This window comes from Xenopus laevis, chromosome 1S (assembly GCF_017654675.1).
Source record: "Xenopus laevis strain J_2021 chromosome 1S, Xenopus_laevis_v10.1, whole genome shotgun sequence".
In the NCBI taxonomy this organism is placed as follows: domain Eukaryota; kingdom Metazoa; phylum Chordata; class Amphibia; order Anura; family Pipidae; genus Xenopus; species Xenopus laevis.
The window spans coordinates 61,620,305-61,635,787 of NC_054372.1; the positions used below are offsets into that span (position 1 = coordinate 61,620,305).

General features: G+C 35.9%; 1 protein-coding gene across 1 annotated transcript in view; it reads left to right on the forward strand.

Moving 5' to 3' along the window:
* The window catches only part of LOC108706732 (CXXC-type zinc finger protein 4), an 83,544-nt gene extending 77,004 nt beyond the window's left edge, over nt 1-6,540 (forward strand). Inside the window, exon 3 of the mRNA XM_041579666.1 lies at nt 4,624-6,540. Within this exon, the coding sequence (XP_041435600.1) occupies nt 4,624-4,668 (45 nt within the window). The 3' untranslated portion in view covers nt 4,669-6,540. The remainder of the gene's footprint in view (nt 1-4,623) is intronic.
* Nucleotides 6,541-15,483: the final 8,943 nt, after the last annotated feature.

The window sequence follows — 15,483 nt, forward strand, 5'->3', positions numbered from 1 at the left end:
GCTAAAGGCCCAGTCTGGGTAACCACAAGTTTTCAGAGCTCCTTTCAGATGTTGGTATTCTTTCTTTATCGCTTCTGCACATGGTGTAGAGTTCTTATAACCCCAGTTTATGTTCCAGAGGGTTATGGGAATACATTACAAATATTGATCGGTGTGAGCGGGTTTCCTGTTTACTACAACATCCAAGTTTCCTCCCTCCTTGATAACTGTTGCACAGTCCAAAAATGGTAGTTTGCCATCTTTCACATCTTCCCTAGTGACTTCTGTCTTAGGGTGTTGCTGGGTAATTTTAATTTTACTAGATACTGTAGAGAATTCTGTATAACAGGTTTACAGATAATGGATCCCATACCTGTACATAATTCTGCTCAGTTTGACAGTAAACAAGAACACAACTGCTGTGGGTTATCTTCTACTCCTTGAGAAAGGTCTGTGTCCACATGGTCAGAGCTCACACATACTATTCATTGTTAAGGTCCCTGCAATATATTAACTGGTATGACAAGCAATTTCAGTCTGCAATCTCCTGCTTCTAAATCACCTATTGTCATAGAGTGGAAGAGAAATTCTAAGTGGAAGAAACAATCAAACTGGGCTTCGTTCTGCCGCTGAGAAACAATTTATGAAAATTCATGTCTCTAGAGAAATGCATTAATATTAGAAACTATATTGTGTATGCAGGCAGCATCCCCAGGAAATCAAAGGATATAAACTTGGGAATAGGCTGCTGGCACAATACTCTGTCCAATAAACCTTGCACCTGTTTTTTTATCAACAGAGTACCTGCTCCAACACAATATTTGTGCCATAATATCACCAATGCTGAGAAAGTTGCTGATTACCATAATATATAGCACTTCATCGTGCAGACACTTTGGGGCACATTTGCTTTGCTCGAGTGAAGGATTAGAAGGAAAAATACTTCGAATTTCGAAGTATTTTTTTGGCTACTTCGACCATCGAATTGGCTACTTCGACTTTTGACTACGACTTCGATTCGAACGATTCAAACTAAAAATCGTTCGACTATTCAACCATTCGATAGTCGAAGTACTGTCTCTTTAAAAAAAACTTTGACCACCTACTTCGCCACCTAAAACCTACCGAGCACCAATGTTAGCCTATGGGGAAGGTCCCCATAGGCTTTCTAGGCAATTTGTGATCGAAGGAAAATCGTTAGATCGATGGATTAAAATCCTTCAATGGTTCGATCAAACGAATACCGGTAAATCCACGACTTCGATATTCAAAGTCGAAGGATTTAACTTTGATGGTCGAATATCGAGGGTTAATTAACCCTCGATATTCGGCCCATAGTAAATGTGCCCCTTTCTGTTGTAGGCCTCATTAGAAAGCCCGAAAGTTTATGAGCAAGCCATAATGCATAGTATGAGACAGTATGAGTACTGCGCAAATACAATAAACTTCTGGCATGTGTGTGTTCACACAACAATCTGTGTAACCAATTAACACTCCTTATACTCAAAGTATATGGTATATTCAGGAACAATTCTGTACTAGAAACTTAAATTGGTTATTTATTTAATTATTTGCTCATTTTGTAGCAAACAAGACTAATATTAAAAACGTTTATGATATGATTATGTGTTAAATAGTAAAGGTGGTTCTTTGGGAGAAATGCTGGGATTAGTCATAAACCAACTAGCAAGTTGTGCCAAACACAGCAAATAGTGGGAATGTGAACTTTCTATGTAGCTTCTGATATGCGGTGCCATCTAAAAGCCAATGAGGCCACTCACAAGGTATCTAATTAAAATAAAAAAATTGACCAACCCTTTATGATTAACAGTCCATTGTGCATATATGAGGGTTTAGTGTCTACAAACAATTGCATTGGGTGGAAGAGAAGTTTATAGAGTTACATTATCCTTCCCAGGTAAACCCCTTTTATTACAAAAACCTCCTTTTCTGTAAACATGAACATAGGAACTTTTTTATACAGAGCTTTTTTAACTAACTCCCCTAAATAAAGGAGGTGAAAGAGTAAAAATACAAAAAGTTGATCTATTAGTACTTTTATTTTAAAAAATAAAACATTTTCAGTACATTCCCTACATATCAGTCTAATGCTTAACATAGATGCACATTGCCCCTTGGCTATTATCGGGAGCAATAAATATATATGATGGATGATAAGTGGGCTAGTAAAATGTCTATGAAGATTCTGATTTATCCAGGTCATGATATACAGTATCTAGTAGAATTAACTGGACATTTAAGGGGTCATTTACCAAAATCCAAATTTTTCGAATTTTTTTTTTTTAAAAACTCAGATCAAACTAGAATCCACAATTTGACCTTATTAGTATTAAAAAAGCTTGATTTAACTGGATCAGAGAAAACTTGATAAAAACAAGGAAAAAAACAAATCGTAAAATTTTTTTGTTTTTTCCCCCAAATCACTCAATTTTTTCAAGCTTTTTCCCGAAAAGCCTGAATTTCTCAGATCTTTGCCCAAAAGGCCTAAAATAGTCGGATTTTCAGGCTAATTCCAGTGCATACCACAGAAACTTCCAAATAGGATAGGGACCTCTACCTTTGACTTATATATAACCTTGGCAGGTCTGAGATGTCGGATTTTCGGATTCAGAATTTTGCAACCTCAGGGGTACAATAAGGGGGTTATTTATCAAGGTCCAAAATTATCTCAATATCGGCTGCTACAAACTCCATCTAACCCACTCGGGTTTTTAACGCTTATTTATTACATTTTCCCAAAAATTGCCTTTGCGGGAAAAGCTCAGATTTTCACGATTTTTTTGTGAATTTTCCCTGAAAACTCCGAATTTTTCATGGTTTCACCCAAAAGCTCTGAAATCATCATGAAATTGCCCGAAACCCCCGACACAATCAAAAATCAATGGAACTGTTCCCATAGACTGTTATGCAACCTCGACATGATTGAGATGCCGTGTTTTTATATTCAGGCTTTTTAGCCCTCGGGGTTTAATAAATTCCGAAAAATTTGTGATTTTTTTTTAAAAGGCTACTATAACACAAAAAAATCACGAATTTTTCAGATTTCGGGTATTCAGAGCTTAGTAAATAACCCCCTAAATCTTTATTCTAAATTTGAGGTTTTTTTCCACTAAAATTTTATAGCAAAAAACCTGAATTTTTAACTTTTTTAATTCTTCAATAAATAACCCCCTTAGGGGCAAATTCACTAAGATGCGAAGTTGCGCCAGGTGCAACTTCGCCGCACTTCGCCAGGCGTAGTTTCGCCAGGGCTCCGCAAATTCACTAAAATCCGAAGTTGCGCACAGGGGTAGCGTAAGGTTGCGAAGTTGCGCTAGCGTTGATACGGCGCGAAATTCAAATTTCAATGGAGGAACACGTATCTGCACTACAAATGCCTAGAAAACCTTCAAATCAGCAAATAAAATTTTTATTTTGCCCTACACATGTGCCCACTGTCTAGGTAAGTTGCCATGAGTCAGGAAATGTAGGGGGGAGGAAGGGGAGCCCAAAAAAATTTTCGATCTTTTTCAGCCTATCAGCCATCATGTAGAAAACACGCCAGCGTTTTTTGGGACTTAGAAAAAAAATTGACTTTTTTTTAAACAATCCCTATCTACTCTATGGCGCTTTGCCAGGTCTGAGGTGGCGAAGGAAGTCTAGCGTAAAAGGTAGCGTTCAGTACACTGCGCAAGTTAGTGAATTTGCGTAGTTTCGTCGCTAGCCAAGATTCGCCTGGCGTAAGGTTGCGAAGTAACACTAGCGAAACTACGCCAGTGTTCGTTAGTGAATTTGCGCAGTAGCGAAAATGCCAAACGCTAGCGAATTAACGCTAGCGTTCGACGCTTCGCGCCTTAGTGAATTTGCCCCTTAGAGTTTTCAAGAAAAACTTTAAGGGGGTTATATATCAAGGTCCGAATATCCAAACCTCGAATTATTCGTAGTTTTCGGAGCAAAAAAAAAAAAAACTACGAATGGTCTAAAAACTCAGAATCCGAAACCCAGGCATCTAAAAGCTCTCAAGGTCCTTTATAAGTCAATGGGGAAGGTCCCAGTGTCTGCGCTGATGTCGATACGATATCCAATGATTTTGGGGATTTGGCACAAAAAAGTCAGAAAACTTCGAAAAAATCATAGTTTTTGCGGAAAACTCCAAACAATTCGGAGTATTCGGGGAAAGCTCAGAAGTTTGCCCAACCCTATTTTTTCTGGCATTTTTTCTCTATAAATAAGATCCATTCAGGAATTTGGAGTTGCTCGAAGTTTGATATTAGAAATACTAAGGTAAATTCGGACCTTGATAAATAACCCCGTAAATGTCCAGTTGACTTGACTTAGATACTGGGCTAGTAAAAACTACATCTTTTCATTTGAGAGTTTTAGGACAGAGCCCAGCTTTATAGGTTAATGTGTGTGTGAGCATTGTCTACAAGTCCATAAGCAATATAAATATAATAAATATGAATACAGCAGCCTAAATTTATAGAATAATGGTGTCAGTGGCAAACACCCAGATCCAGTTGTTATACTGCAGATTTGACTTTTATAGGATTTTGGTATTCATTACTGTAACAAGTACATGTTTGATATTACCATAGAAAGAAAAATGTGATTAAATGTTTTTATTTTAATTCTTTTCAACAGAGAACACCGGTCCCCAGCGCCGAAGCATTCCGATGGTTCTTTTAAAACTTGAAAAAATATGTTATTTTAAAGGCGAATGACAAAAACTGGTCATATTTTGGGAACTGCAAATGTCCGCAACTGAAGAATTTACGGAAAGACTATTTTCATTTATGTACAGAGGGTTCTTCAAACATACGAAAATAAAATAATCACCTGAGCCTTGGGATCAGCTGGTTCACCCTACATTTAATACACAGGTTCATACTTTGATGTAATTTAGCTATAATTAACAGTGAAATTGTTGTCTACTTTAAAATGACTGATAGGAAATCATTTGGGTGAACCCCCTGCTGTAAAATGATGTAACTTTGAAAAAAAAAATATCTATTCTTCATTTCCAAATATGTGTTTCAGTACTGTAAACTGTACAGATAGCTGCTTGTATTTTGTGCATTTAGACACAAGGAGACAATCATGTCTGAGCATCTATATGAAGATTAACAGTTTGTACTCAGCAGTGTGGTTCTGCAACCTAAATCTGGAGCAATAAATTCTAGCTTTAAATGTTATTTTGCCAGCTGGTTAGTCACAGCAGCAGCAACAGCACTGTATTATATCATGCATCCCCAGAGATCCGATTTGTAATTCCCCAAGGTTAAAAGATGATGACCCGTCTATCAATAATTGTCAAGCGTAGGGAAAACGAGGAGGGCAAAATTTATTTCATTGCATCTGTTAAAAATGGCCGAGCTACCTTATTATCCAGGACACCTTTTACATTTTTATAGGCACAATTCAAGCAAAAGGATGCGCCATTGCAGTTGGTGGGCACTTGTGTCATTATGTTCAAAGGATATCCCTTGTGATAAAGCACTTACGACAACTGACCCAATTTCTCTGTAGGGCAGTGTCAGGCAGCATACAGCATTGTAGTTCAGCCCAGTAGGACCAATCTTTTGAATTATTTGTTCAGGGAAACAGAAGTGTACTGTGACCATGTAACTGAGTACATGCCTTCTGATTAGGTTTTTCTATAGTAACTGTAAACACTGTAAAATATAAATGCATTCTCACTGGAATGACCAAAGTAAAATACACACAAGCACACACACATATATTGCAGCAGAGGAGCAATTCCAGACATCTTAGGTGTTCCCCAAAAGTAGAGGAGAATACATTTGGGCTGCAAAATGTTATTTCAAGGGTCTAATTTAATAGTTGTGAAGGCTTCTACTAAATTTAAGGGGCATATTTGTAAAGGTGTGTAACAAACAGCATTGGATTCCAGTGAACATCAGCACTTTCATGCCAAGGAGCGATGAATACAATATTGACAAAGCTGTATAATGATTTTATGAAAATGCGTAGCCAGGTATTATGGCATAAAATTGCCATGTTAAATTCTTTGTTGAGTTCATTGAGAATTTTGCACCACTTTTCCCTCCACTAAGTATTTACAGCCTGGATTTGCCCATTTGGCTGCAGGGTATTATGCCAGGTCTAGAGTGGTGTAAAATAATGTCCTTTTAGCCATTAGTCTGGCATTAAAAATTTGGTTACAATGGTTAATGTTACAGCATTGTTTTTAACATTTTAAATATTTTACACACCATTAAATAGCTGAATAGCTTTTTAGTAGGTTCTACTTAGTATACAGTCACTTGGAATGATTAGTCACAGATTATCCTGACGCTTAGATAACCGAAAAAAAGTATCTCTTTATGAAAAAAATACTGAATGCGCATTGCATATAATTAAAATTTGCTTTTTTCATTGCTGTTGAAGGTAATTGTTATTAGTGTGGATGGATGCACCAAACAAATAATTTTTGGATTCAGCTCAGTTCCACAAGAGATCCATAGTTAGATCAGGTTGAAAAAAAGACCATCAAGTTCAACCACTCCAATGATTTCCAGTGCACATATACAGTATACAGATAACTCACATAAATAAAATATATACACCAATACCTATTCCAACTAGTGATGGGTAAATCTGATCTGTTTTGCTTTGCCAAATTTTTTTTAAATGGAACAATGTGATCTTTGTTGAGATTTTCCACTAATTAACTTGATTTTTCCAGTTTTTTGTAAATATGTTTTTGATCATAAAAAAAATCATGATTGCAACAAAACGCGACTAATTTTTTATTTGCTTTATTTTTTTTTCAAACCTTATATTTAAAAATGAATAACCTGTCCCTTAACCGAACCAGAATAATTGAAAAATGTTTGGAATTCAGCTGAATCCTGAATATGGATTTGGTGCATCCCTTGTCATTAGTGTGCTTTGTTAGCAAGTTTACCTTATTTTGTCTGGAATTGCCTTTCTGTTGTAGATTTATTTCAGGCTGCTCAGAAATCCCTCTACAGTAGTTTATTTGGAAGATTCGTGTCCATCTTACCAATTAAGACTTAAAAAGGATCTAGAAATTAGGGGGTTATTTATGAAAGGTTGATTTCGAATTTATGTGAATTTTACTTTAGTGAACTCTAATTTCTAACATTTAGGGGCAGATTTATCAAGGGTCGAATTTCGAGGGTTAAAAAACCTTCGAATTTGACCCTCTAAGTAAAATCCTTCGAATTCGAATATCGAATTCGAAGGATTCTAGCGCAAAACGTTAGATAAAAATCGTTCGATCGAATGATAAAATCCTTCGATTCGAACGATTTAAAGCGATCGATCAAATGATTTTTATTGGATCAAAAAAAAGTGCTCTGGAAGGTCCCCATAGGCTAACATTGTACTTCGGTAGCTTTAATGTGGCAAAGTATGAAGTCTAAGTTTTTTTTAAAGAGACAGTAGTTCGATTATGGAATGGTCGAATAGTCGAACGATTTTTACTTCGAATCGTTCGAATCATTCGATTCGATCAAATTTGATCGGATTTGACCAATTCGATGGTTGAAGTACCCAAAAAATACTTCGAAATTCAATATTTTTGCATTCAAACTATTCACTCGAGCTTAGTAAATCTGCCCCTTAATCAAATAGGAACGACCCGAAAATCCGAATTAAATTTGAATCACGTTTTCCTCGAAACTTGAATGTCAGGAAAGCTATGAACATCTTCAAATAGTTCAACGGACCTATGTCCAGGGTCGAGGTGTGATAAATCTCACATTCAAATTCGAGTTGGATGTTTTAAATTTGAAATTGTGAGTTTTGACTGCCAAAAAAAATTTAAATTTACCATTTGAACCTTAGTAAATCTGCCCCTTTACTTTTAATTTTTATCATGTTCAGTAGATAGCAGCTAAGCATAAGTCAACGTAGAAATCAAACTCTAACCTGCAATTGAGTGTTTTCTCTTTTTATTCTATGTTTGGCGTTATGGTTTTTTGTAAGCATTGTGGAAATCCATAAATTTTTGCAAGGTAGTACAAAAATAGATATTACCCCTCTACCCTGTCTCCCACAAAACAATTGTTCAATTTATTGCCAAGCTCAATAAGTTATTTTTTTTAAATAATCTGCTTCCCCAGCTTTCAATTGGCTGGTGGATAGCAAGTTATTCAAATAACTGATCTTTTAAAAAAGCCTTATTTGCACGTGCTGTTTACCTTGCTTTACCTTTTTTTTTTTTTTTTATAAAAAAAATGAATTACTCTTTCAAAAATATAAATGAGTCAGTTCACGATACATTAGGAGGCACATTTATCAAAGGTTGAATTTCAAATTCATGTGATTAAATTCGAATATACTTGAAATTTGACTGGGGGTTATTTAATAAAAACAATCGAATATCTAAAAATCGGACGAATATTACCAACCCGAAAACTCAAATTGAATTGGAATCGAATTCAACTAAATCTGAATTGAGTTTTTTCCCCGAAAAAAACCTGTATGTCAGGAAGGCCTAAAAATGGTTACTGGACCTCTCCAATTGACTTATACATGAACTCGGCAGGTTTTAGGTGGCGAATAATTGAATTTGAACCAAGTGCCATAGTTTGATAAATCTCTAAATTCTAATTAAAATTCAAATCGAGTTTGGATAATTCACAATTCAAATTTGAGAGTTTTGACCATTAGAAAAAATTGTAAATTCGAATTTTCATTTCGACCCTTAATAAATCTGCCCCAGGTGTACAATATCTACCAAGATACTACAAGCAATGCACTCACTGTCCAATACCCTAATGTTGCATGTCTTGATGTGTGTGTAGGAGTGTTTTTTGGTTTTTTTTAAATTCCTTTAAAGAAACAATGGATTTATATTGTAAATGTGTTGTTTTACATGTCGTTTGAAACTGAAAACAGAATGATTTTTTTTGTTAGTCATGTTAATAATTCTGGATATTGTTCTTTAGAATATATATATGTTTCTTTCAGTTGTTTTTTTTTTCAAATTTCTAGAAGTTTGTGATCAAAGAACTTTATGTTGTATTGTCGTTTGGTTTCTTCTCTCACAAAACATTTATTTTTTAATCCATTTTTTGATACATATTTTCGATGTTTTCAAATTGAAACTTACTTTACGGGTTTCTTTCGAAAAGCAAGTATTAAAAAAAATGTTTAGCTATAATGTATATTGCAATTAGAGGACAGATAGGACTTAAAATAAAAAGATTTTCTTTCAAGGTGCACTAGATTAAAATAATGTGATGATTAATATGTACGCTATTTGTGAGTAAATTTTCATTTCAAGTTTTGTACTAGACAACAATGCTTATTTGTGTTTCAAACCCCTTGGCATGTAACTCTTACAATTAATTCAAAAGGATGAAAATATTTACATTGGTTACATCTATAATCAGGTAATGAGGGAAGAAATGTATTAAATGAACATACTCTTTAGGTTTGAATATATCTGCAGCAGAAAACAGTAGTAGGCCTTTGATCATGGTAAGATACATAGTGATTTCAAACAGTCGGTTCCATGTAGCAGCTAAATGTTCCAGATTTTGTTTGTCATTAAATTTGGCAGTCTCACACTGAGATCTACTATGTTCCTAGTGAATAAAAAGACAGCTCCTACTGGATGCTAGAATGATTACACGTTCATAAAAACAAGGAAACAAAGATTTTTTTTTTCATTTTTGTTTGTCTGTTAGTTTGTTAGGAACATTAAGTGGCCCACCAATATGCACTCCCTTCACAGTATTCTACTATTTCTGAACTGTGCTGTTATCTATAACATTTTCTAACAGATATATGTGTAAGGTGTATGTATGCTTGTGCAGTTATGGAAAAAAAAGCCGTTTTGGAAAACAGTGTATTTATGAGAAAAAAAATCACCTATGGGGCATGTACAAAATTGTAAAAATACACATTAAATTGCCCGGTAAAGTTGTTTTTGTGACATTTCTGTGTTGTTAAATAAAGGACTTTAGTATTACAAACACTTGCATTTCTGTAAAAAAAACTGTTTAGTTAAAACTAGCAACATTTTACCTCCAGAAATGAAAGGCAGAACAGAAACTTAAGCAATGGTTCCATTATGAACAGATTAACCTAAAATATTGATAGCTGGATAGTTTTATTCAGAATTAACGCAAAGTCATCTAGTTATTTTTTAAGAGCGGAAGGTTTCGTTGTAGCCTACAAAATACATCATTTTGCCAATAAAATGTAGATTTCGTTATCATTCTAATATTTGTTGATTGCTGTAGGATATGTCTCAATCCTGTTTGTGGTGTCTTGTTTTAAAAAAAAAAATCATTAAATATAAAAACATCTTTATTACAGAAATATTTTGTTCCAACAGCATTCTGTTTTTATTGGGAAGTTGTCATCTTTTGTATTTTGGTAAATTTGTAAGGTTCGGAAAAAAAATTCCAACATTGGTAAATAAATACATATTTATTATAAATATGTATATATAGAAATGAATATTAATAAATAAATAAGCATTTGACATATAATTCCATGGCCAATGTGTTAGAAAACAAGTTTGCCACCAGACATGATTCATGTCTTCGTGTTTTTAAATGTAATCCTTAATGGAAGCAAAACCAGCCTATTGGATTTATTTATTGTTTACATGATTTTCTTGTAAACTCAAGAAGAACGATACTATAATACTCTCTCTTTCACACAAACCTAACCAGGTAATGAACAGAAGCCATATGATACTTCATGACCAAATCTCAAATACAAGTCTTATATATAAACCCAGTGGACCCAGCAACAAAATAGAAAGGAGATTCTGGTCCCCACTCTTAGAAATTGAGAAATTAGAACTAATAGTACAGGTATATCAAATACAACACTGATAGTGGCATTGTAATATACGGTAATTGAAAAAAAGACCAGTGGGCAAGTATCCCATAAGGGTATGGTATCGTGTGAAGATAACAGAAGGCATTTCAGTAAGAATATGGTGCCAGAAGAATAAATCCATAAGAAAAATAAAGGATAAAGAATGATTTCTGCATTACGTAAGAACTACTGCCAAAATGCCCATAAACCCAGTTGGATTTCAGAAGGTGTAATTGAGAAGGTTTGCCTGTGGCATTCTTAAATAACTGAATCTTTTATTTAAGTTAATTTATTTTGCATAATTTGTCGTAAAAAGGTAAGTGACTTTAGACTTTTTATCTATGTATCACACAAGACATTTGGGAACATATCTTACAATACAATTTAGCTGATAAAAATGTATTCTGATGCATGTATTCTACATTTAGAATATTTTGTAGCTGTCCAAATCACATACAGTATATTAGAACTAAGCTTCAATCATTCTTATTGCTCTCTCTCTGTCTGTCTTTTTTGTAACAGTTCTACTACAGAGATCACAGTTTGTGCCTTTACTGTTTCAAATGTTCTTTGTTTAAGCCACATGCAATTTCCTTTACTTTTGTTGACCATAAATCGTATTATTTACCCAGCGCACATCAAAAAATCATTGGGACTTCTCCCATTGACTTATATGCAACCTCTTTGTAGTTTTGAAAAACGGTCCGCACACACCAATATTGCAGTCGGGGATTGTGCCCCTTTTATTAATGCCACCAACAATCAACGTTTCGGGGGGAACACAGCCTCCCTTCTTCAGGATCGCTGTGTTCCCCCCGAAACGTTGATTGTTGGTGGCATTAATAAAAGGGGCACAATCCCCGACTGCAATATTGGTGTGTGCGGACCATTTTTCAAAACTACAAAGCAGTAAGGAGACCTGGCCAGGTCAACGGAGGACCAGCACCACTACGCAGAAAAGTGGAAGGAGGTGTGCGGTATTAGAAAATCTCATTATATGCAACCTCGACAGGTCTGAGATACCGGATTTTCAGATTCAGACTTTTCCCATCCTCAGGGTTTAATAAATTCTGAAAAATTCGGGATTTTTTTAAAAGTCTGATTTTATAAAAAAAAGCACAAATTTCACATGATTTTTCCATTCAGAGTTTAGTAAATAATCCCCTATCAGTTTATAGACAGTTCTATAATATGTAATGATTTCAATGGACAGTAAGCTCAGGGCAGTCTCTACCCATCCGCATCCAAAATGGACACTGGCAAATTGCAGCCAAACAGGTCAAGCTACAGTACCAGTGTCTCTGACTGACCACATTTTTGTAGGCAAACACATATATTTAATACAAGCTAGTATAAGATATAGCTAGAATGTGACAGAATCTGTTGTTACATGTAGCTTTTCATAATTCCAATGTCTTACTGTCTTCACTGAAGGTAACCTCAGACCCTCAGCATAGTGGTATAGTGACTTGCTTTTTGAGGAGCAGTATATTATCTAAAATAACCACCTTGTAATGGCTAGAAAAGACACCGCCAATAAGAAATTGATTGCTACATCAATAGCAATTAATTTTAAATGCAATGTTGTGATCATGTCAGTATGTTGCTTGGGAAGTGAACTAGAATTTGTTGAAAACTTTTAATTTTTTTCACTTGGTGTATTCTCTGTATGTTTCTCTTCCTTTTCTCTTCTTGCATTCTCCACTTCTGAACCTTATTTAAATACTGCCTCACTCCCTACCATTTTTTTTAAAGGAGCTGTAAGAACTCACCCTGGTGGTCTAGTGGGGGTGCGACGGCGGGGTCTATTTAAGGCACAGGCGCCAATTACTAGTTGCCCTACATAACAGTCTAGTTGTAGTTCCTGGGTGCGATTTCTGTGTGCTTATAGTTGTTTTTGACCCTGCCTGATCCTGACCAAGTCCTGTCTTGCTGCCTGTCCTGACCTCTGCCTGTATTAGATTCATGTAATAATTCAACCGCACACCTGTAGTTCACTTCCACCGCACAGGTGGTGCTGGTCCTCTGTTGACCCGGTTAGGTCCCTTAGGAACAGCAAATGTATTCAAACGGATCCGCACACACACAATTGTTTGCAGTCAGGGAGCTTAAGCCTTTTATTTTGCTACCTACAGAATCAACGTTTCAGGGGGAAAACCCATCAGGATGAAGGTCTGTATTAGACCATTCTTCTGGATCCTGTATTCACGCTGCATATTGTTATTGACCCGGCCTGTTTACTGACTACGCTCTTGTCTTCTGCTACTGTACTGCTCTGCCTGTTTGTTATTGATCCGGCCTGAAATTTCAACTATGCTCCTTGTTCTCCATTTCTGTATAACTTGCGGTTCCCTTGCCTGTCCAGAACTCTCTCCCTGTTCCGTTCATATTAAGACCTGGCTGCACCCAAGTAGCAGAGGGCTTTTCCCAAAATGATAGGTGGTTGTTAAAGGCAGAAGTCTGGGACTGGGACCTTGGGGTTTGTTCTGGGTTTGGGATACCAATTGTAACAGTAGCTCATTTCCATTCCAAATCCCTCTCAATATCTCCTTTATATACTCCATACTTTTACATCTGTTCTTTAGAGTATCTTTCACTATTTTACTCATTGTTTTTGCATATTTCCTCCTCAAATGTCTCATTTAATGGTGTGTGCTAAAATGTTCATTTTTTTCTTTGCTCCTTTTTTCAGAGAGTTTTTCAATTCTTTAACTACTATGACCAACTAATTGAGAAAACCTGCTATCTCTGAGTGATTTACAAAAGTGATTACTATGGTGAGCTGTTGGAGAGGAAAAATACAGCTAAATGCATTTGACTGTGACAACAGTTACTACAACTTCTAGAACATACAAATGGTGTATAATGAGGGAAAACGTAAAATCAGGTTATGTTAAAGTGAGGTTTATACTTCTATCATGTGAATCTACCTCTGTTTACCACACAGAAGAAGAAAGTGTTTGAGAAATCTCTAAACCCCTCAAAATGAGTAGTTGCATCTGTGACACATCACACTTAAATTGCAGAAAATCCCACCACAGATTAATCCTTTCTCTTAAACCCAGCCAAGTTCATTTATCATAATCTGTTACTCTGACCTGCATTCCATCTTTAAATCCTAGGGTTTCTCAGACTATTTCAAAAATAAAAATGCACTCAGAGGCTTTACCCTGATAAAGGGACATCTCTTTGATACATGTTTGTGGTGTCCAATGTCACATCATGTTCTTTATCATTCCTGACAAGAAATGTGCACTCTCAGGAGCCATATGGAGTGCTGGAAAAACTATTGATCTTCAAGTGACTCTACAGGTAAAGGTTCAGAATTTTGATCACTGATTGATTTCTTACTTTATTTATTGTAAAGATCATCCTGGTAATATCAGGTCACCATGCAATCGAAGACCTTCTTCAGGTTCACATTCTCCAGAATATCATATATGTATAATTTCTGCAGGGACTGTGTAAACGCTGACCTAGCAGGCATTAATTTGGATGGAAAAGTTCTCTGTGCATTGGTAATTGTCCTTTCATTCTCTTCTACTGGCATACAACTAGAACTTGAATAAAGGTATGAAAAAACAAATTGGATTTTCTTAAAGCCACGGCATGTATGTGCTCTCATGAAAATGTTCTGCAATGCAAGAAAAAGTTAAGTGTATTAATAACTGTCGATGGGAAGAAATGTAGTTCAAATATGCAAATATGGCTCTTGCACTCAGCTCAAACACCACAAAGATTACAAATCCAGGGAACTTGGTATAGTATAAAAAAAGTGCTAAAAATTTAAATTACAGCTTTTAAAAAAAATTAAAAAGGTGGCTCTCATATAAAAAGATGTCATTCATCAAAAAAATGTAACATAGTTAAGAATGTTATTGTTTTTTGCTTTTTTGGCTTCTGGCTGGCCTTCAGCTACCAGAGCTACACAAGAATCCAGAGAATGTGACATGGGCAAGTGGCAGAGCCAAATGTAAATACCACGAAGGAGCCGGTAAAGACAGAACTAGACAGTCAGACAGGCCAGATCAGAACCAGATAACAGCCTTAGAATTTTGAGGCAAACATGAACATAGAAACACAAGTGATGGGACTAGGGAAGCAAGAATCAGGGAAAACAGCAAGAATATGGACTTTGAGCACCCAGAACAAGTGAACTTGACCTAGGCAGTGAGTGAGCAGAACAAGTGAACTTGACCTAGGCAGTGAGTGAGCACAGAGCTGGGAACCATATTAGCAGACTGATGGATGGTTAACTCTGAGCACGTGTGACCAGATTAATAACTGCTGAAACACAAATTGTGCTTGTCCGGAAAACTCAAGGATACCAAAGCACTGAACCAAGAACTTAGCTACCTGCTCACATAGAACCGAGGTGTAGCAGACTGTTCAGTAACTGCAGGTCACTGGTCCAAATCCAGGCAGGATGCTACAAAATCTCGTTCATCATTTCATTGGTAGCAGAGGGAATGCACTTTAAATTAATTGCACTTTAATTCAATTGCTCTAGTGATGCTAAGATGTTCTGGGAAGTGAGCTCTTAAGTCTATTTCATTTATTCTCTTTTGTCTTATTGAATACTTTTCTCAGGTGATGAGGTTATTATAAACAGTGGAGGCACTTGATCTGAGTTTGTTCAGGAAAAAAGTGTGAATGATTTTTTCACATGAC